Source organism: Thamnophis elegans, chromosome 4, assembly GCF_009769535.1.
Source record: "Thamnophis elegans isolate rThaEle1 chromosome 4, rThaEle1.pri, whole genome shotgun sequence".
Taxonomy (NCBI): Eukaryota; Metazoa; Chordata; class Lepidosauria; order Squamata; family Colubridae; genus Thamnophis; species Thamnophis elegans.
Genome location: NC_045544.1, coordinates 55,710,362 through 55,734,658, shown reverse-complemented (window position 1 = coordinate 55,734,658; position 24,297 = coordinate 55,710,362). Strand labels below are relative to the sequence as shown.

General features: G+C 38.7%; 1 protein-coding gene across 1 annotated transcript; it reads right to left on the bottom strand.

Moving 5' to 3' along the window:
- Positions 1-1,152: 1,152 nt before the first annotated feature.
- On the bottom strand, positions 1,153-23,862 carry OPRM1 (opioid receptor mu 1). The gene is given in 5 exon segments (XM_032216421.1): positions 1,153-1,213; positions 1,215-1,677; positions 5,739-6,091; positions 18,877-18,958; positions 23,847-23,862. Coding segments are annotated over 4 exon segments (948 nt in total). The 5' UTR covers positions 18,948-18,958; positions 23,847-23,862.
- Positions 23,863-24,297: the final 435 nt, after the last annotated feature.

Genomic DNA, 24,297 nt, shown 5'->3' with positions numbered 1-24,297 from the left:
TCTTCAATTATTAAGTTCAGGTTTGAAAAATAAAACAATGGTGAATTTAGCAGATCCTTATTAGCCTAGAGATTTCCATTTTTGGAATAGGAGAGACAATTAAAACAATATTCTGAATATATTTTTTTCTAAAGCTTGTTACCTGTATGAGTTCTTTTGATCATGAGCTGAAATATTGCTGTTTATTATGCCCAGGATAATTTGTTTTTCTCAGACATGCATTTGCAAAACAGAAGTGAGAGAAGATTGTCCAGTCCTCATACTTACGACTGTCATAGCATTCCCACGGTCAATGGGGGAAGCTGGATTATCTTAACAACCACGGCATTCACTTAACAATTGCAATGATTTGCTTAACAACCATAGCAAAAAAGTTCATAAAATCGGACATGATTCACTTAACAACTACATTGCTTAGCAATGGGAATTCTGGTCCCGATTGTGATCGCAAATTGAGGACTGCATGTATATATTTGCACTAACTTTCTATTACAGGTAGTCCTTGACTTATGACCACAACTGCAGTTGCAAAAGGAAATGACTTTGGGACACAGCAATGGTCATAAGTATGAATCTGAATTTTGGTTACTTAATCATGGGGATGCTACAAAAGTTGTAATATGAAAAATGGTCATAAGTCACTTTTTTCGGTGACTAAATGAACTATTGTAAGTTGAGGACTACCTGTAATTGCAGGACTACTAATATTGGAGAACTGGTTATGAGGCAGCAACTAGTTCATATAGGTCACATAGACCAATGCTCTGATTTGGTATAAGAAATTTCTAAATATACAAAGTTCTAGAATGCTAAAGTAGCAAGCATTCAGTAAGCAAAGACAATTGAAGCATCTCTTCTGTTTTCAGCATATTGAATATATATAACACAATGATATCCAGACTCAGTCTGGCCATGCAAGAAGCAACTTGAGGGGTTCTCTAGCTCCCCATCATCATAGTCGGACTGGTGCAACCTCCCTAGTGCATCTGGATAAGTCTTTCCATCTTTGTGTATCACCTCAGCCAGGGAACATAAATTGGAAGAATTTTATAAAACTTCCAGAAGCTACAATTCAGTCAAGACCGTGACTTCAGAATTCATGTCATCTCCAGGAGGAATTCTTGTTTCCAAGGTTGACATCTCCACTTCTAGTCATACTTGCTGGTTAGTCCTATCCATTGTATGGGCGCTGGAGGCATGATCACGGGTGTGGGCGGATGCGGGTGGAGTTTTGCTGTTCGATGGTTGAAGTGGTTGGGATACAGAATTCTCTGAAGCATCTTTTGAAGTTTTCATCTAGGAAGGCATAAAGGATGGGATTGAGACAACTATTTGTGTAGCCTAATGCAATGCAGAAGTGCCAGGAGATGGTTTGGAAAGTAGTTTCTGGAATGTGGATTAAGGCTTTGATGATGACGTAAATATGGATTGGAGTCCAGCAGACAATGAAAACAGCCACAACCACAAGGACCATCCTGGTGATCCTCCGAAGATTTCTGTCCTTTTCCTTGGAGCCGGAGAGCATTCGGACGCTCTTCAGACGTAAAATCATCAATCCATAGCAGACCGTTATGATTAAGATGGGCATGATGAAGGCAAAGATGAAAACACAGATTTTCAGTAGGTTCTCCCAATACCAGGCTGGATGCGAGAACTTAAGTGTACAATCAATGGATCCTATGGAAATTAAAAGAAAACAAATGAATTTAAGCAAATCAGGGCAATTTCTTTCAGTGTTGTTATCCCTTCACCTCCTCACAAGCACAAAGATAACTAACAATTGCTTTTATGTAACATAACATGAAACCTACTTGTAATCTTTGTTTTGTGAAAACCTATTCCCATTAGAAAAGTGTTCAGACTTTTACTGTCACCATTAAGAGGAAAGGTAACAGTTTGCATAATCTAAAAATGCATATGTATGTATATGTATATGTCAGCGTTCCTGAAAACCCCAACACCAATGAAACTGCGAGACAGGCATTTTCTCAAAGCTCCCATTTATGAGAGTAGGTATACAGGAACATCAAACCTGAATCTGAGAATACCAGGCTTTCCCTCAATAAGTCAAAAGTCCCTATCCATCCGCTGCATCCATCAGTCATCCATCACATGGTCCAATCCCAATTCATCCCAACTTGAGACATCACTCCAACCACTCCTCCTCCAGTTGCATGAATGCCATGACCTTGACTGAAAAGAAGAATGTTATGTCTAACTACATTCCCTCTACTAAATCCCCACTCCTACTTTCCCAGGCGCAAGAATGTAGCAGTGTGGAAGCATCTGGTGTTAATATGGCTTCCAAAGCTGACTGACTGTATGTATGTATGAATGTATGCACCATATTTTTCAGAGTATAAGATGCACCTTTTTCAAAAAAGAGGCTGAAAATCTGGCTGCCTCTTATACACTGAATACAGCAATTTTGGCCTCCTGACCCCCCCCCTTTGCAAAAATGGCTGTGCATAGCCTTTAGGATGCTTCCAAAGTGCTCCTGGGGGCTGGGGAGGGCTAACATGAGCAAAAATGTTTTTTTGCCCCCCAGTCGCCAGGAGCACTCTCTAAGCCTCCTAAAGGCTATGCATGCACTTTTTTTTGACAAAAAACAGCCCATTTTTTTGCAAAAAATTGGCCATTTCTTTCTAGTTTTTGCCCCCCCCCCAGTCCCCGGAGCACTCTACAAACCTCCTAAAGGCTATGCATAGCCTTTTTTTGATTAAAAATGCACCCATTTTCGCAAAAAAATGGAGCATTTTTGGGAGGTCTGCAGATTGCAAAAACTTTTTAAAATTTGCTTCTTCAAAATCTTGGTGCGTCTTATACTCTGGTGCATCTTATACTCCGAAAAATACGGTATGTATGTATGTATGTATGTATGTATGTATGATATATGTATTTATTTATTTATTTCTTTATTTAATTTATATGACCACTCATCTCATACTAAGAGATTCTGGGTGATGTACAACAATTGAATAAAACAGCTGACAAATAAAACAACCATCATTCATGATAAAAAGTAATTGTTAAAATAAAAATATTAGTTAAAAAATCTGCAAACTAGGCAGAGAGCAAGTATTGTGTCCAGTTCCCAAAGACCTTAGGACAGAACCAGATTTTGAGGAATTTCCTAAATGATAGTAAGGTAGGATCAAGCCTCACGTCAGGGGAGGGGAATGTTTCAGAAAAAGGGTGTCATGGCAGAGAAGATCCACCTCTGGGACAGTGGTGGGATTCAGCCAGTTCGGGACAATGTGGGTGAACCAATTGTTAAATTGCTGGATGACCCCGCCCCTTCCTGTCCCACTCCTTTCAGGAGTCCCTGCACACCCTGTTTTGGCTTCCAGGTAAATACAGAGAGGCCTACTAGGCCCAAAATGGGGTGTGCACAGTGTAAAGGGTGTAAATTCACCCTTGAAAGACTGTTTGCCGGGACTTTGCTGGATGTGAATGAGAAGAATTCACATTAGCTTAATAAAAAGGGGACAAGGACACTGCCATGATTTTGTGAAGCCTAGGTCAGAATAGAAACATTCAGTGTAAAGATGAAGTGAGGACAGCTAATGCTCACAATGAAGAAAGGGTTGCCACAAAAGTAAAAACTAACAAAAAAAGCTTATTCCAACATGTTAAAAACAAGAAAAAAGTTAAGGAAACAATTGGTCCATTGCTGGGAGAAAATGACAAGAAGGTGACAAGCAACAGGGAGAAAGCAGAACTATTTAACTCATTTTTTGCATCTGTCTTTACACCAAGGGAAAAAACAGTCCAACCTACCAAAAACAGCATCATAAAAATCAGATTAGGAACACAAGTTGAAATAGGGAAGAAATTGTAAATGAGCACCTATCTACCCTAGACGATGTCAAGTATGCTTCCCTCAGTAACCAAGAAGGAAACCTCTCACTCCAATGGTTATGGAATTAAAAGTACTTTTACTGGTTATGAACAGATAGCAGCAAAGTAAAGCAAGGTCTGAGGCAGAAAAGTGCGAAATCATACATCTCAAACCTTTGCCTAGTCCCCTCCCTCCAACAACCCCCACCCCATTGCCCAATCTGCATCTCCCTTAAGTGTCATGTTGGTTGCATCTCCAAGTAGCATCATCAGGTTGGTATGCAGGATGATTGGTCTTGACCAGGTTCAAACAAAACTCCCTTGACAAATCCTCCTGTCCTAATTATTCCCATCCCAAATACCATGTCCCCCATTTCCATGGCAACCGAAAGCAAGCAAGTGAAGCAGAGGCTGACAGACGAGTTCAAATCACCAGGACCGGATGGATTACACCCCAGGGTTCTGAAGGAACTGGCAGACGAGATCTCAGAACCAATGAATTATTTCTTTCAGAGATCCTGGAGCACCGGGAAACTGTCAGAGGACTGGAAAAGAGCTGATGTGGTTCCCATCTTCAAAAAAGAAAAAAAAAATAGATGCAGGAAACTATAGACCTATCAGCCTGACCTTAATATCAGGGAAGATTCTGGAAAAGATAATCAAGCAATGAATTAGTGAACATCTAGAAGTAAACAAAGTAATAGCCAAAAGCCAACATGGGTTTTTCAAAAACAGATCATGCCAGACTAATCTTATTGCATTCATTCTTTGACAAAGTGACAAAATTAGTGGACCAGAGAAATGCCATTGATATAATTTACTTGGACTTCAGTAAGGAATTTGATAAAGTAGATCATAACCTACTACTAAATAAAGTAGAAAAATGTGGGTTAGACAGTATCACCACCAGATGGATTCGTAACTGGCTGACCAACCGCACTCAACGTGTAGTCCTCAATGGAATTGCATCTACCTGGAAGGAAGTATGCAGTGAGGTATCCCAAGGATCTGTTTTAGGCCCAGTACTCTTCAACATCTTTATCAATGATTTGGACAAGGGGATAGATGGGGAACTCATCAAATTTTCAGACAACACCAAGCTAGCAGGAATAGCCAACAGTCCGGAAGGTAGGCTTAAGATACAGAAGGACCTTGACAGACTTGAACAGGTACAGTATATGTAGTACCTTGATCAATAGTAGTAACTGTAAGAGGAATCTTGGAATCCTAGTGGACAACTATTTAAATATGAGTCAGCAGTGTGCAGCAGCTGCCAAAAAAGCCAACACAGTTCTAGGCTACATAAACAGAGGGATAGAATCAAGATCACGTGAAGTGTTAATACCACTTTTTAATGCCTTGGTAAGGCCACACTTGGAATACTGCATTCAGTTATGGTTGCCACAATGTAGAAAAGATGTGGAGACTCTAGAACAAGTGCAGAGAAGAGCAACAAAGATGATTAGGAGACTGGAGACTAAACATATGAAGAACGGTTGCAGGAAGTGGGTATGTCTAGTTTAATAAAAAAAGGACTAGGCGAGACATGATAGCAGTGTTCCAATATCTTAGAGGTTGCCACAAAGAAGACAGAGTCAAACTATTCTCCAAAGCACCTGAGGGTAGAACAAGAAGCAATGGGTGGAAACTAATCAAGGAGAGAAGAACCTTAGAACTGAGGAGAAATTTCCTGACAGTTAGAATAATTAATCAGTGGAACAGCTTGCTTCCAGAAGTTTTGAATGCCCCAACACTGAAAGTCTTTAAGAAGATGTTGGACATCCATTTGTCTGATGTGGTATAGGGGGTTGGACTAGAAGACCTCCAAGGTCCCTTCCAACTCTGCTATTGTATTGTATAGTGTCCATTCGAAGTCAGGAAAAGAAATTCTAACTCACCATTGCTCTCTTTGGTTGTTGCCATCACCATCACTGGTATACCAATTGCTGAAGAAATAATCCAGTTACAGACATTGACAATCTTGGCATTTCGAGGGGTGCGTAAATCCAAAGCCTTGACCGGGTGGCAAACTGCAATGTAGCGATCCACACTCATGGTGCAGAGGGTGAAAATACTTGTGAACATGTTATAATAATCTATGGATATTACAATCTTACAAATAGTGGTACCAAATGGCCATGTTCCCAGAAGATAATTCACACTCTGAAATGGCAGCGTACTTGTTGCTAAGGCATCGGCCAAGGCAAGGTTGAAAATATAAATGTTGGTGGCAGTCTTCATTTTGGTATATCTAAAAAAAAATCAACAAAGTTGAGGCATGAAACTCTGAACAGAGATCACATTGCTACAATAGGCTAGTAATTCGCCATGATGGCGAACCTATAGCACGCATGACAGAAACGGCAAGCAGAGCCATCTCTCTGGGCATGCGAGCTGTCCCCGTTGCTCTTCCAGGTTCCAGTGCACTGGTCTTCATGTACACAGGAGTGCTGAAAAGCAGAAGAGCAACCACTCTTCCGGTTTCTGGCATGCACTTGCACACTGGCCAGTGGTCTTTGCGTGCATATGTGTGCCAAAAACCAGAAGACCAGGTGGCTGGTGCACATGCCTGCACCATAAACTGGAAGATCATCTTCCTGGTGCACATGCTCCTGTTTCGGAACTCAGTGCCGAAAAGTTTTGCCAACACTGAGTTAACCCAACTGCAAAAGACAGAGCTTCCCTTGAGTTAAGCATCTCACTGTATTTTTGTATAAAGAATCAACAACATGGTTTTTAATTAACACAGAAAGTTTAATAAGAAGGGTCTTTCCACCATGTAAATATGCCAGTTCTTTCTCTATCTCAGGAAAAAAAAAAAAACTACTTCATTTTTTTCCTTTGTCTAACGATATCTTACATACACAGTACTTTAACATTAAATCATCTCTTAAGGCAAAAAAAGTTTTTGTGTCATGATATTAAAACCCAGATCTTCAATAGGATGTGTAGCAAACAAAACTAGTATCAAAAGATCATAAAAATTGGTTTATCTCAGCACAGCATTTGCACAAAGAATTAAGCACATTTATATACAACCCCCCCCTGTAAAATAATTTGTTTAACAATTACTGCAAAGAATAAGAAACTGAATTGCCTATTTCTTACAATTGAAGTGGCTTCATAGCAACACAAGTCTAGGCATTAAGCACCTTAATATAGAAGGGTTCCACCACAAAACCGCGAAGCCCTTATCCGCGCCGACATAAGTGCGGAGGGCAAATCCGCGCCATTCAAAGCGCTAAGGAAAAATGCGACCCTACCGCGATGACATAATTGCGGAGGGCAAATCTGCGCCTTCCGAAGCACTCAGCACCCTAAACCTAACCCTAAACCTAACCCTAAACCTAACCCTAAACCTAACCCTAAACCTAACTCTAAACCTAACCCTAAACCTAACCCTAAACCTAACCCTAAACCTAACCCTAAACGTAACCCTAAACGTAACCCTAAACCTAACCCTAAAGCAAACCCCTAAACCTAATCCTAACCCTTACCTTAATTTAAATCGGCTTTCTGCCGCCACGCTGTTTTTTTTTTAAATTATTATTATTTATTTTTTATTACACAGACAACAATGGGAAAGGGAGAAGATGGGGAAAAAAGGGGGGGGGGGGGAAACCCATCTTCACATACAATATGTCGTTTAATCACAGGTGCATCCCTACTAAGTTTATACGCCACGCTGTTTTAAAGAGCCCTTCTGTTGCCGCGCTGTTGTCACGGTGATGATGACACACGGTGATGACGTCGCGGCTTTAGCGACACAGTTTTATCACCGCTATTTTGACGAGCGTGGTTTTGTCATGCCACGATATAGAAGCACCTTAATATAGGCATATAGAAGCAGGTCTTTACCACATCAGACAGGATAATATTAGTACTATATTAAGGTGCTTATAATATTAAGCACCTTAATATAGGCATATAGAAGCAGGTCTTTACCACACCAGACAGGATCTGGTGCAGACTGTGTAGAAAGACCTCAAAGACAATCCAACAAATAGTGGCAGGGTGTAAGATACAAGCAGGAAGACTATAAGCTGGTATTTTGTACAGGAACATCTGCATAGTGGCTAGTCCCTCCCAAGTCCAGATGGAAGATTCTGCAGAAGTTCATGGAGAATAACAAGACTATGGTAGCCTTCCAGAGACAGGCACACAGGCAGGTATATTGTGGTAGAAGCAGGGTGTTACCACACAAGACAAACATGATGGTAGTAGATAAGGAGCAGAAGACAGTGGTTGTGATTGATGTAGTGATGCCAAGAGACTTCTTCTCAGGAAGAAGAAGTATAAGAAGGTCAAAGTGGTTCTAGTGAACTCAAGGTTGTGACTCTTAAGTTGAGAGAGTGGCTCCAATAGATCCAAAGATCAACATTAGACCTCTCTGTCCAAAAGATTGCAGTGCTAGGAACAGCTAAGATACTACAGAGAACCTTCAAACTCCCAGGTCTCTCGCAGAGAACATGAGATTGACGAAGACATATACCACCCACAGGAATGAGAAGGGTTTGTTTTTATGATTGACATATATTTTTAAATAGACAAACAGAGATAACACCACATTCTACTAGCAAGAAAATTTTAAAATCAATACCTATATTCCCCGAGTTAGATTTACATAGATAAAATCTTATTCTAAAATCTGAATATTTATGAAGCCTTCTTTAACAGCATTTTTGTCAGTTTCCTGAGGTTTTCTAATCTAAGAATAAATTTATGGTTGGAACATTTCATCCTTCCTAGCTCTAAGATCCACAAATATGTTTTCACTGCATTATAATATAGGAATTAGGGTCAGCAGTACAGTTTGCATCTTAACAACTTAGCTGTTGGTCCTCTTCCCTGAATCCTTCTTGTTTCATTGCCCTATGCTTTGTCTTGAATCATTAATATTCTTATTTCAAATTAAATTGTGCAGGTGTTGTCTCATCTTGACCCAATGCAAATTAATTTGACTGCATCCTTCAGTTCTTCAGTCTTTAAGAGAAGAAAAACCAATTTCACTTTGGAGCAATAAGAAATTAACTGCTTTAAAGTCTAAGGTTAATTTTTTCACTAGCATAGGAAAAGTACACCTTGTTTTAATTTATTTTGTTTGCTTTTCAACAGAATGAGAATATTCAGATGTTCTCTCATCTTTAGAGAAAATATATTTTTCTTTAGAGAAAAAAGTAGGTTGGCTTGCACAGGAGACTTTTATCATCACCACCATCTTATCACCATCTCCTCTTCCTCCCCCACCTTTCTTGTTTTATGATACCTAGAAATTTCATCCTGCTATAGAAATGGTTTTTTAAAAAACATCAGATAGTTAAGCTGAAGTATTTTTACACACAGCAAAAAAAAAGTGGGAGAGGGATTCACAAAATCTACTGGACAGTGTTAGAATCATAGAATGGATGGTTGGAAGGGACGTTGGAGATTTCAATTTAAACATCTCTAGCAAAGGGAACCCTTCATCTACTGACACAGTCATATCCACTATTGAATAGCTTTTATCGTTAGAAAAATATTCCTGTTCTCCAACCAAAATCTATTTCCTTGTAATTTAAACTTTTTGTTTCTCGTCCTGTAGATAAATTACTAAGGTAGGTAGATTGGATTGGAGGAGGCTTTCTACTTTCCTTGGAATCTTGCCTGAAATTAGTGGGTTGAAAAGAAATACATTATGTCTGCAATTGGGGAAATCCTTATTTAACAAGCTTGCCATTATTCCATTACTTGCCATATCCATTTCCTAGTTACTTGAGACTCTGCAAAGTTATGATGCATCAATTGACCCATTTCCCCTTAGCCCTTTCTTAAGTCATAAAACTGAATTCCTTACATACCCAAGACAAAGAAGCAAGCAAACCTATTTTGCAAAATCAATTCCATTTAATATGAAAGGAATAGCATCTATCACAACTCACTAGCCAAAGTAGCTAATTATGTCTATGCTGGTATAACTGAGGGTTAAGAATATAATGTGTGTGTATGTGTGTGTGTGTGTGTATATATATATGTATGTATGTATGTATGTATGTGTATATGTGTGTGTATATATATATATATAATATATATTATATATATATATATATATATATATAATATATATATATATATATAATCTCTATTTATTATAATAATACTTTTGACTTTTGGCTTAGTGTGTGTTGCACTAAAAGAAATCTACCCTAAGCTATAAAAGTTGGTGACTTTGGGCTAATCAACTTTTTTTCAGCTCAACCTACCTATTAGTTTAGTGGATTTTTGGGGGGTGGGTGGGTGTAGGATGAAGCTGCTGGAGGAAAAAATAGAACATAAATCTAACAAATATATGGATAAATACCATTTTAATGCTCTTCCCCATTTTCTCCATATTGCATTTTTATAATTGGTTCAGACGTATTCCATTTGTCTGTTTTATATTAGTAAACTGTCCTTTTTTTTCTCCTAGAAAGAATTGTGGCAGTCTGTTAAGGTAGATATGACTTCCTCTTTGTAAAGCAATGCATATATTATTTTATTGCTGCCAGGTTGGAATAGGAAAAGATAAGGGAGCCAAGAGTTGTATTTGAAAATGGGTATCCTATGAGCAGAGTTTTTATATAGAAATACACTTTTTCTTCATTACTTTCTCACAATTTTGTTTCATGGGTCTTGTTGTGTATTTATGACAGGAGCTAAATGACAGGCAATATTTCTTCAATGTATTTATTCATTGAAATTGTAGCAGTGCAGTCATGCACTGAGGGAAATCTGGCAAGATCCTCGAAAGGATAATCAAGCAATGGATCTGCAAAAACCTATGTAGAAATCATGAATTCGCCAAAAACATATCATGTCAGACCAACCTTATTGGAGTCTTCGACAAAATGACCACATTAGTGGACCACAAAGAGACCTTTGTGATAAGAATTAAAAAAAAATGTGCTAGTTAGTATCATCACCAGATAGATTCATAAGTGGATGACCAACTAAACTTAATATGAATTCCTCAATTGAACTACATCTACATGGAGGGAGGCCAATGCCAGTTTGAGTCACCCTGATACCAAAAAATCTGTTGAGACTCTAGAATGAGTATAGAGAATAACAATAACAATGACTGGAGGATAATACACACGATGAAATGTTGCAGGCACTTGGTATATTAGGCCACCCCACCCCCCAAAAAGACTAGGAATGACTTGACAGCAGTCTTCCAATATTTGAGGGGCTGCCAGAGTGGAGGGGTTATTCTATTCTCTGAAGCCCCTGAGAAAAGGACAAGAGTACCAGTTGGGACCTTATCAAAGAGAGATTTAACCTAGAACTAAGGAGAAATTTCCTGACAGTGAGAACAATTAATGAATTAATAATTAATCAGTGGAACAACTTGCCTCCAGAAGCTTTTGTGGTGGGTAAGGCATAGAAACTTTGTTATGCTTATCCAATAAGTTGTACAATGAACTTTATGTGTGACTTCCGCGGAAGATGACTAAAAGGAAAAAAAAACAAGGCAGAACGCTTTGATGCTGGTCTCCTAGTCCCAGGAAATGACAAGATACTGACCGTATTTGAAATAAGTCCTTGGAAATACTTTTTTTTATAGTGCTTCATGTTTTAGGAATGACCTGCTTTAGAGAATCTTCCTGTACAATTTTAAGCAGTGTATCACACAGTATAAGGGCCCATTCAGTTTCATTAGTCCATATTTCAGATCATCTTTTTCCAAATCTCATAATGTAAACCTTTGCCTAAACCTTGCCATAAATAGTCTTTCAAAGGCCTATTTATTTTGGAAGACTGTGTGTTGATGCAATTAGTAAGTTGTCCTTAATTTAAGTGGATTGAGCCCCCCCCTACCCCAAATGGACAGTAGATTCATCAGATCAAAGAGAGAGAGAAAGAGTGAGTGAAAGAGACAGAGAGAGAGAGACAGAGACAGACAGACAGACAGAAACAAAGAGAGACACAGACAGAAACACAGACAGAGAGACAGAATGACAGAGACATGTCGGTAATAATTCAAGTTTCAAGATTGTGCTAAGCCAGATTTTGTTTGTTTTCTGAAATAAATTGCAATATTGTGGAATCCTACAACACTTTAAATCATAAAATATCATTTAGAAACTACAGTTGCTCTGCCAAAAGCATAACAGTTTAACATGATGCATGAATTCAGCCATCAAAATTGTTACTACAAGATATGCTTATAGCTTTTGCCTCAGAAGGCTTTAAAAAGGTATGATATAAATTGATGGAAGATGAGTCCATGTTTTGCTATTACTATCTGGAAATTTTATACTCAGAATTATCCTCTTTATCATTTGGGGATAAAATCAGTTGTGTGGGTCATAAATATCATGCTTTACTTGTGAGATTTCAAGAGACATTGGATACATGTCCTTGCAAACGTAATATTGGATGAAATGGCCTATGTAACTCATCAATATATCTTCCTGTCTTATAAAATGTTACCCTGTAATGGAATGCCAAGAACTAAACTTCCCTTAGATTCAAATTATCTTTTCCTGACTCACAGAACCTCTATGAATAAAGAACTGAGTTGTAATGGAGGCTTTAACAATGAAAGGTGACTTCCCCAATCCTTCCATTCTATACAGTTCTGCACCAGTATTGTTCCAAAAGCTTCTTCATTCAACAAGAACAATTTGTGAGGAAGCACAAATCTGTGAAATTCCCTTCCGCTCTGTTTGAATGGGTGTGTCCCATGAGTAGAATTTCATTCATTGGAACTCTGGATGCCATATAATTTGCATTCTCTGTCCTTAGCTGAACTCCTCTCCCAAGTTAGTATGGTTCAGTTTTGAGCCAAGGCATGTACATGCAAAACAAGAGGGTGGTGGTGGTGGTGGTGGTGGTGGAATGACATTTTAGCCATGGTGTCCATGTCTATTTGAAACCTATATTCTCTGCAATTTATAATGGGAAATCAAGTTCAGAATTCTCAGTAGGCTGCAATGCTGTCATTAAAACCTAACATTTAAACATCATTGGAATTATTTGAAATCTGAGATCTTCTAAAAAGTGCCTTTAAATATAGCCATGAATTACATTTTTTAAATAAAAAACAGCCTATATGATATAATGCCAATCTAAATTGTGAGCTACTGCTTTTACAGAATAATATCCAAGTCATGCCCATTTTAATCTATGTATTACTAAAAAAATATATTTTTAAGAGACTGCAAGGTCAGTCCTAGAGGAGATCAACCCTGACTGCTTTTTAGAAGGGCAGATCCTGAAGATGAAACTCAAAAACTTTGGTCACCTAATGAGAAGAAAGGACTCACTGGAGAAGAGCCTAAGGCTGGGAAAGATTGAGAGTAAAAGAAGAAGGGGACGACAGAGAATGAGGTGGCTGGATGGACTCACCGAAGCAGTAGGCATGAGCTTAAATGGACTCCAGAGGATGGTAGAGGACAGGAAGACCTGGAGGAACATTGTCCATGGGGTCACAGTGGGTCGGACATGACTTCACAATTAACAACACAACAACAACAACAACAACAACAAGGCAGTGTTGGAGTCTAACTCTCAAAGTATATGGGTCTGTTCCCAATCAAAATGATGAGGCTAAAATAATGAAAAGTGTATGTAGTGATACAAGCTCCATCCTTTCATATTTGCATTACAACAACATCCACCAATATGCCATGGACAGAGTCTTCATTGTGACATTGCAACAGCAACACACAGTTTACCACTTCCCCTCCTCCTGCGTATCTCAAAAGCTACCATGACAAGGCCTCCCAAGGATTCATTTGTATCTTCTAGATATACCTTCACATGGAGCTTTTGAGATACACAGGAAGAAGGGAAGTGAAATATGTGTTACAGTGTCATAATGAAAACAACCCTAGGACTGTATTACTGACTGAGGAAATGATGTGAGCTTTTATGTCTTATGTGTTTCTTATTTCCTTGGGCCAGATGGTAACTTTGAGCTTTAGAAGAAATAACATTAGCCACAGCCATAGGTATGTCTCTTGAGGAAGTAGAAGTAAAATGAGGGATTGAGGGCATGTAAAATGATTTTGCTGTGTTAGGTAACAGTGTGATACACAGAGTGGGTTTTCAAGTATATAGTGGCAGAGCAAACAATATAAATGCACAACATCCTCCTGTGGGTAGGATTTAAAAGGCACTGGAGAATCTGATCATGCTTCTAGCAGAGATACTTTTATCTAAACCAGACATAAGCAATATATAGCCCATGGGTTAGGTACTTTTAAAAATACCACTATTAACTCACCTTGGTAAAATAAATGATGGATAAGGGGGATGGGGGAATCATGTAAACCTTTGCCCAGATGTTTTCTGATAAATCTAGAGATCTCATTATTCCCTTCAAAGATGAAATGAAGGAAGTGACTTAACCTGCCAGCTCATTTAGGACACTTCAGATCTTGGTTTTTGAACATTTTTTGATCTAGATTACCAAGACATAAGAAGTGGAAAGGAATAGAAATCTCTTTATTTCACTTTGAAGGGAATAAGGAGGTCTCTAGATTTGTCACAAGACATCTGTTAAATTTAGGCAAAGGTTTACATGAATCCCCCCCCTTTCCATCATTTATTTCTCCTAGATTAGATCAAAGGTGTATGGAGTCTGGTCTGGCATCCTGTTTTTGTCAATGCAATCTACCGGTAGTTGCCTTTGGGAAGTTCTTGAATAGGGCATCAATGCAACTGATCTTTACTTTCTTATTCTCAAATATTAATGTCCCAAGGCATAATATTTGATTTCTAGGGTGATATTGTGACTAATGGCACTGTTATGCTTATCCCCAAATAATTAGTCCAGAATTAATACTGTGAATTAATTAATGATTGATACAGAATGTATTAGCATATTTCGATGATTTAATTATAGTTGACATGATGAAATACTATTATTCAAAAGTGTTCTCCTATCCTGAATTACAAATTTTCTATGCACCCTTGCACAAGAGTCATTTTTACCAGCATTGCACCAAAACATCCTAAACATTAATCTAAATGAATTTTGGTGACTTCAGCATATTTCCACAAAACCAATATGCATACTGTACAGTTGCTAGGCTGTTAGGATAATCCTTGCTGAATTTGCAGCAAGTATTTGAAACACAAGTAAACATTTCATTTCATTAGTGTCCAGAATAGAATTTTTAGCCCAGTGCACATATCACCATTAAATTATTTGACATAGCATTCCATATTTCTCAGAAATAAATCTGTAAGTATGGTTCTATCCTACAATTGTGGGCATTGCCCTTACTGATCCAAGTGCTATGGCTATAAGAAAATGATTTAGCAGTTTTTTTAAATTAAAATCAACGGGACATTATCAAACATTTATACAGAATTTTAGATGCATGCATATGAATGCACACATGTTCAGTTACACACAATGTTACTGACACTCACAAAAAAGGAATTGCCACCCTTTATTACATCTTGCTAGTATAAAGTAAGCCACACTCAAGCATCATGCAAACCTTAAAGCTGAGGTATCATAGGTGAAGCTTATGTCTTAGCATATATCTGTGGGGAAGATAAAACTTACTGTAAATGCAATCCCTCTATAGAACTGATTGGTAACATTATGAAAAACAGTCATGGATAGCTTGATGAACAGGAAGGAAGGGAGATTAGAGCAGAAGGAACGAGAAAGGATTATTTGATCCTTTCCCCTTAAGGCTGCTTTTCCACTCCAAAATTGCTTTCTCCTCTAGAAGAAAGAGATGCAAGTCCAAAATATTTGTTTCCACTGATGGAAAATTTACTTGGCCAGGCAAATGGTAGCAATGACATTAAAGCAGTCCTTTCCCATGTCTCATGCTCTGTCCTGTGGTGGTTTCTTATTGATTTTTTAAATAGAAGAAAGCTACCTCCTTTTCAGTGTCACATGCCATTTAAATATCAACACTTATTTAAAATGTGGATCTGATTACTCCATGTCAATATTCAACTTTCATTTCTGAATTTTTTTTTTGGGGGGGGTTATTTTGTACCCATTCCATTCCAGGCCTACTTGCTTTATAATTACTAATTGTGCGCCATATTACTCTTTTCTGAATATTTCTAAAATTCCTATTTCTTTTACACATCAACCTACATTTGAAATCACTTCTGACTGCTAGTTTAAAGGTCTGTAAAGCACACATTCACAACAGTCAATGAGCATTATAGGCTGTAATTGCATCCCTGGAGAGAGCTATCAAATCTCTAGCCAACGTTCTAATTGCTCCCTGTTGTGATTTCCTGGTTTAATCAGAAATGAAAATGGTCTCCTATAAAGTGTAGACAGATTATGAAACTGGAAATATTAACTACTGGAAGTTAACTATTTATTTATTTATTGTAGAGAATTGGTGTCCCCTTCTGGCAAACCATGTAACATACCATGGCCATGATAGCCTCAGAGACGCATTTCTCATCAGTGTCAGAAAAGGGAATGGACATATGATTAAATCTGATCTCTCAGTTTCTTGCCTATATGTCTGAAAAAAGATCTTGTGTTAGGAAACTGACAATTATTTCTTTATATTTTTATTCGCTTTTCCCCACCCCGCCTTCAAAGAACTCTATTCTATCCTCAAAAATGGAGGATATCAGTGGGCAATAGTGAAAGGAAACAAGGCAGTGATGGAATTCAAATAATTTAACAACCAGTTCTCTGCCCTAATGATTTCTTCCAACAACCAGTTCACCAAACTGCTCAGAAAGTTAACAACCAGTTCTCCAGAAGTGGTGCAAATTGGCTGAATCCCACCACTGAAACAAGGTGTAGATGGGAACTCCATTTTAGTGGAGAACTGAACCTGGATATTTCAGGTACCCTAACAACTTTTTAAAAGCATTTATCTTATGCAAGGAGGGGAAACAAATTAGGCCTGCAATAATTCTATCAATCACTTTTACTGCAATATCAACTACAAGCTTAATTACTACAAGACATCATTGAGAATCCTGTATAATCATCCAAAGGCTAATTAGAAGGATAGTAATCTAACTGCTAAAGAGAAGTGTGTCAATAGTTCTATAGCCATTATGGACCCATTGAGGAAATCCCAAGTCATCTAAGGCAAGGAGGAGAAATGTGGGCTCATTCAGTTATTGAATCTGAATACCCACCAGCCTGCTTAATGGCGAGGCATTATAGGAATCGCAATTGGAAAATGTCTCCAATTGTTTTCTGTTCCTGTTCCAAGCAGAGCTAAAGCAGGAGGGAGACATGTAGTCAGAGGAAAACAAAGCCTACTCAGTAACTTCAAAAGGTTCAGCATCAAGTGAAAAGAAAAATAGAAAATTGATGACATAGAATGGCCTAGACATGCTACTTATGCCTGTTGGCATCTTCACTTCAGATGATGCTGTCGACATGCATTAAGCATAGCTTTTTGCCAGCCAACACGGTCCTGCTGGCAGCAAAGATAAGGAATTAAATAACTGGCACCAGATTGGAAGTGCCAGCTTCTAGTATTCTAAAGTATGGCAAGAACTCCCATCCCCCAATATTTAATCTGTGGTTATGTGTTGCATTTGAATATGAATGAATGCTCACCTTACTTTAAAACAGAGATGAGAAAGATAGAAAGGTATTTTTTTTCCTTGAAAAAAAAGGAGATAAATTTTGGACAGTAAACATCCCTTTCTTCCCCCTCTTTTTTTCTTAAGGCAAAAAACTCTTTCGCCCTCCCAACTTGGTTCCCAGAAGCAACAGTTTCCACCTGTTGTTATCCATCATTTCAATAGATGGTGCTGTGTTCCCATAGATATTGACTGTAACTCATTTCTCTGAAACATTTGTGAAATGCTAGAAGAAATTTTTTCCTCTACTTGGCTTTCATTAAACAAATCCAATTTAACATCAAACACCTATTAAAAACATACAAAGAACATAGGTCCTTTCATTAAGAACAGCCAATATGCTTAAATATGAGGCAGATTGCGCTACAGAAACTTTCAATGGATAATTATCTTTGTAGAAGAAGGCCCGTTTTCCATTTCTTTGGCTGAGGAATACTCTTGCTGGAAAAATGAATTTAGATTCTTTTAGTATGATTTCCTAAATGATACAAAGAAAGGGATTTTGGGCACCAAGATCAGTTGAAGAAAGAAATAGGAAACTAAACATCTGATATGATTGTTGGAACTGCTCTGCAATTCGTATCTGTGGATTCCAATGCCTCTCTAACATATTTCACTTCCTTGTATACCTCTTATACTCTATTTCATTATATCTGATTTGGATTTTGGTTGCAGAAATAGTCTGAGCTAATCATTTAAACTTTTTTTACATTATTCTCAGGCACATAAACAACTTTATTAACACGAATAACTTTTGCTTGCCTTGAATGCTTATGCTGCACAAATGCTCATTTGAAACAGCTTGTTTTTTTCTCCCCAAAGCACACATTTTTTTGTAGTTACATTAAGCAAAGCATAGTTATATTAAGCAAAGATTTTCAGTCTCTTACTTCCTAATAAATGCCCATATCCTTTCTACCACATAATTAGAAATTATTCTTCAGAATCATCCTAGAAGAACTGCTGCTTTCAAAATGTCTTTGGATCTTAAAAATGCACTTAGTTGACAATCAAATTTGTGTTTTTGTATTTGCCAGGATGGAGATGCTATATCAATCCTCTGGGACTGAAATCAGGAATAATCATTTACCCGAAACATGTAACAATATATGGAGACTCTATTATGCTATTTAGTAGGATTTGATCCCAAATGTGTTTAGCTTGCTTTTATGGGGAGAATTAGGGGAAGAACCACCAATAATTTCTTTCTGGAGAGAGAAAGAACCCCCCTCCAAAGCCTTTGGGGTTTTAGCAAGAGAAGAACCACACATCTTTTTCTCTGCTACTTAGCTTGTCCAGATTCAATAGAGCCAACTACAGAACCATTTCCTTGACTTTGGTGGTCTCATCATCATCATCACCACCATCATCAAATCCCCCAGCCTCCCTCCGTGCGTACTTTGCTTCAGCAGCCCTTTTGCTTTCCCTCCCACTCGGGCAGCTCCTCCCCGCTGCCAGTCTTCTTACCTGATGATGACATACATGACCAAGAAGTTCCCAAAGAGCCCCACTACACATACGACGGAATAGAGGGCCATGATCACTATGGCTGTTATCATGGAAGGGCTGACCCCAGAACATAAACTGCCTCCTCGTTCCCCAAGGGTCCCATTGGGTCCATCGCAAATAAGCTGGGTGCTGTTGGGCTCGCTCTCATTCCAACTCTCCGCTTCCATAATCGTGGCCGACCTTAATCGCCTGGAGTCTGGCTAGCAAGCGCCAGGAGTCAGAACATAGGATGGAGGCACGGGAAGAATGGCGCCGGGAGCTGTCCCTGGTGCTGACCACCTAGTTAGGTGCGAAGCCGCGCTCCTGGGCGAGGAAGCCACCCAAGGCAGGAGTCCCATCCAACGCTCTCTTTAGTCAGTTTCCGAAGGAGGACGGGGTCCCTGCAGTTGCCTGACGCGGCTGAGAGAGAAGCGAAGGACCCGTCGCACTTTGAAGCTGAAGCCCTGGGGAAACGTTGCCTCCTTCTGCGGTTTCCACCGCATTCCCCCCCATCGAGCGCCGAGGGAGAAGGAGGTCGAGGGAGGGGAGAACGGAGAAAGAGAAAGAAGTGCAGAAAGAAAGTCTTTGCAGGAATAAACCCACTGGAGCCTCTTCTCCCTTCAGATGTGCTCGCGCGCGCACACCTGTGCTCACACAGCTGGCTCTGATACACGCGCACACGTGCGCAAATTCGCCGGGATAAGTCTGGAAAGGAGGAGCCTCTTTGGCGGAGGGTGGTGGTGGGACGAAACTCTTTTTCTTCCGATCTACTCCGCCCCAGCGTCAGATCTTGGCTAGCAGGTGAGCAACAATCTCTCTCTCTCTCTCTCTCTCTCTGTCTGTCTCTCTGTCTCTGTCTCTGTCTCTGTCTCTCTCTCTCTCTCTCTCTCTCTGTCTCTCTGTCTCTGTCTCTGTCTCTGTCTCTCTCCCACCCACCTCCCTCCCTCCCTCCCTCCCTCCCTCATTAGCTTTCTCTTTCTCAGATTTCAGCCTTTACTATACAGTTGTTTACTTACTCTCAAGGCAGCCACAAGATGTTGCTGTCTTGGATTTTGCAAATAACAAAAGAATTTAGCTCTTTCTCTTCGTGTAGTTTTCCTGACACAATGAAATACCAAAACGTTCCTCTGACTACTAATGACCACCGTTCAGTAGAAAAATAAAATCCAATGGCCGAGACCTTCTCCAGATTAATAAAGAAGCCTGTTGCATATTAGGCACACCAAAAGTGTCTAATGTGTCCCATTCCTAACTTTACAGATATATCCCTGCAACATTCTATACAGCAGAATGAGAACAGCTTGTCATTGCCTTCTTGCAGAATAGATTACAATTCTGCTATTGAGTAGATGTTGCCCATCCAAGTGCTATCTGGGCCCATCTCTGCTTAGCTTCTGAGTGTAAATGGGATGCCGAATCTTAATGATTTATATAAGATATAGCTGCACAGCACAACTAGTATAGGTATATTCAATACAATTACTACTGTATTAAATACTTAGTAATTAATTCCATTTGGAACTCCTTTTGTAGGCATATGGTGCATAGTAGGCATACAATAAATCCTCAATTTATCTGCCAAAATAGTTCTCAGATCACGAAGAACTTTGTTACAACTTCTGCACAAAAGGAGAAACTAAACTGAACAAAATAATGAGAGGCTAGTTATTCTCTTTCAAGTGCAGCTGTAGTGTAGCAATAGAGAAGCTGTGTTACTAACGTGTATCAGAGATTGACATCCGAGTTACTCACAATCTATGCTTCATTGGATTAAAACCATAGTTGGGATTTCCAATTTATTCTAATGAAATGATTATGTTTGTGACACTCTTCCTTTAACAATTCACAAATGTGCAGATTATTCTTATGTAAAAGTTGTAATGATTGCAGTGCTGTACTCAAGTCACAGTTTGAGTCCTGCCTTTTGCGTTTGGCATTTGGGAGCAATGAAAATGATATAATGCCATATTTTGACAATACTCAGTGTTATAGCATTGAAAGTGATCTGTTTTCTAAATGTAAGCTCCTCCCCCTCTCTCTTTCTCTCTTTCATCTATCTTCTGCTCCCTCTCCCTCAAAAAAGATATTGATGGTTTAATTATCATTGACTGATGATTATTATGTGCTTTCAAGTCAGTGTCAACTCTTATTAACCACATCAGTAAATTTTCTCCAGGAGAAATATAGCATTAGGTTGAGTTAGTGATTTTCCAATCTAGGTAGTAATGGCTATGCTGTGTGTAAACTACTAAGAAAATGTCTTGTGCATAAAATAATAAAATAAATGATACATGAATATAAACATTATCCTATTCCATTCCTATTTATTTAAAAAAAATCACAAATAAAACTTATGTAGTGATTTCTTTTAAGAGCCTCAACAGAGTTATGGGGACAAAGAGGGCTAAATGAGATGTATCATAGGAATCTCAATAACATAAGTTCCTTAAGTTATAAACAATTGTCCATACCTTAAAGAGCTGCAGTTTATCAGTTTATCTATACAAAGAGGAGCTTCAAGGAGATTTAAATAAGGGGAAAATTACACAGGGAAATAAGTGATCAACCTAAGTACTACTTCACTGATCTAATTGGTCTCTCTGTACTCTTAATAATTTTATTTGGGTGGAGGTAGAATCTCTTTGCTAAACTGTTGAGCAAAGTATATTAAATTGAGAGCAAAGGCAAGGGCAAGTTGCACCCATTTTTGGGGACACATCTGCTTATTTCATTGACAAAACCAGTTCCTAAAGAAATTAACAAACAACCCCCCCTTTTCTCCAACCAGGTATATTCCTTTATCATGGATTTGCAAAGTATTTTCTTTGGGGACACTATGGCTGCAGTGAAGAACGAAACAGCAGCATAGTCTGAGCTATATAAGTAGGACAGAATGCTTTAGAAGTTGTGCTTTCTCTCTCCAAATGGCAAGAGTGATCAAGTGAGGCCTAGAGCTACTGCTTTATTATGTCATGCACACTGCAACCATCTGGTTGTGACTGATCTGGCAATGTGTTAAAAGGAAAACCCACAAAGTGTAAAGCGGTATGGAAGACAAAACCGAACCTCCTAAAGGCCTCCTAATGGGGAGATTCACGGTTTGCTTCATCTCAGTTATGGTTTTCTTGAGATGGCAATCGATACTGAGTATGATCCTTTGAATTTGTTCCAGTGGTACGTTTCACAAAGTGTTTTGCTGACAAACTCTGATTTGAACATAAAATCTGCTTTCATTCTTTGCAACCGAAAAAATAATTTGTATGCTTTTTTCCAGAAGCAATTGCTGACCTTTATTTAATATGAGACACATATAAGTCACAGAGACTGTGATTTTTTTAAAAAAAGAAATCATATATCTATTTAATGTGTACAGAGTGGTTTTTTAAGAAATCCAAACTAATCATTGTTTTTTATATAATGTATTTTGAGTTTCTGGTATCTCTAATTCATGCAACAACATCTATACATGTATTTGCAAAAATAATACAAACAGGGATAACTTAGGCCCAATTATTTGCAGACATTGATACTGAGAGAAGTGACTTTAGGCAGTCAGTCTGTCTCAGCCCAACAGAGTGGTTGTTGAAAAATAAGAGGAGGAAGGAATACTATGTATTCATTCCCTTGACTTCCTTTATTACTTTATATTTATTTACTACACTTCATGCGGTATTAAGGCAGGATAAAACAATCAAATGAGAACAAAACTAGGAGGGAAGCAGAAGGGTTGTATAAGAAGTATATAGAAATGTGACACTGTGGGAGAGAATTATTCTCTTTGCCATGGCAGAATGATCAGGGAACCTATTTTCTTAAATCAAATGTGATTTGATGTAAGAATATGGAACTGTACTACCTCCTGACAGAAGATTGCTTTGACATGCATTTTATCATGGTAAATATACTCCAACTAGGAAAGGCTTCCTCTTAATGTTTCTTTACAAAAACTATATATGTTGAAGACAGGTAGGAAGAGGCGATTTGGCAGTAGTGATGCCACCAGTCTTCAGAATGATTTGAATTGTTTCCCAGTTTCAACTTAAAAAAAATAAATTAAGTTAAATGGACAACCCTTGATGTTTGTGATGGTGACTATTAGTTGGCAATTTCAAGAATTACTAGGATTTTTTTTTTTTTTGATAACTATATAAATGCACTTAAAAGACCAAATTCTAAACTCCACCTAAACTCCATTAATCTATTAATAGATGATTCTATTCTACAGTAATTAATAGCTCTTGTAGTTGTCATTAATTCATTGAAAGGATTGGAAAGAAATAAAATCCTGAGTTTAGATCCCCACTTATAGATACAGTGAATATTTTGTGTCCAGCCTTTGGCTGTGGAATAAAGAAACAAACAGTTGGTAGCTATTAAATGAGATCTCCCTAAACAGAAAACTGCCATTAATATTAAATGCTGCATAAACTTCATGTCCTGCTTGTGTATATTCAGAACATCTGATTGGTTACTGCTGTTGACAATGGAAAAGGGAGTAGACAGGCTAATCATTGGGCAATCTCTTGTTCTGGATTAATTAGGAAGTCAAATTGATACTCTTGGTGTATGTGACACAAACAGAATATTGCTGAAAACCATCTTCTTAATGATAGATAGATGGATAGATAGACGGGATGGATGATGATATATGTAATGTGTATTTTATTGCCATTGAAGCATTAGCCATGCCATAGAAAAAGAGGGAGACTGCACTTTTTCAAGTTATTAATGTCACTCTAGAGCAGTGATGGTAAACCTTTTTGGCACCCAGTGCCCAAACTGAAACATGTGTGTATGTGCATGCATGTGCATGCATGTGTGTGTGCCAGAGCACTGGAAAGACTAGTTGACCAGTGTGCATGTGTGCGCTGGCCAGCTGGTCTTTGGGTTTCTGGCATGTGCATGCCTACCGATCAGCTGGTCTTTGTGCATATGGGAGCACCAGAAACCCAAAGACCAGCTGGCCGACGCATGCATGCCTGGTTTTTGGCTATTTTTTTGGCTGTTTTCAGGCTGTTTTTTGGGCTGAAAAAAGGCCTGAAAACAGCCTGGAAAATGGCCTGGTTTTTTGGCCATTATCAGGCTGTTTTCCAGTGCGTGCCGGAAACCAGAAGAGCAGCTGGCAATGGCATGCATGCCCACAGAGAGGACTTTGCATGCCTACCTGTAGGCTAATGTGTGCCATAGGTTCACCATCACAGCTCTAGAGGGTTCTTGTTGTTCACACACACACACCACACACACACCACACACACACACAAATACATACATAGCAATAGCAGTGGCACAGTGTTAGGGGCAGTACAGCAGGCCACTTCTAGCTGACTGTTATCTGCGGTCAGCGGTTCTATCTCACCGGCTCAAGGTTGACTCAGCCTTCCATCCTTCCGAGGTAGGTGA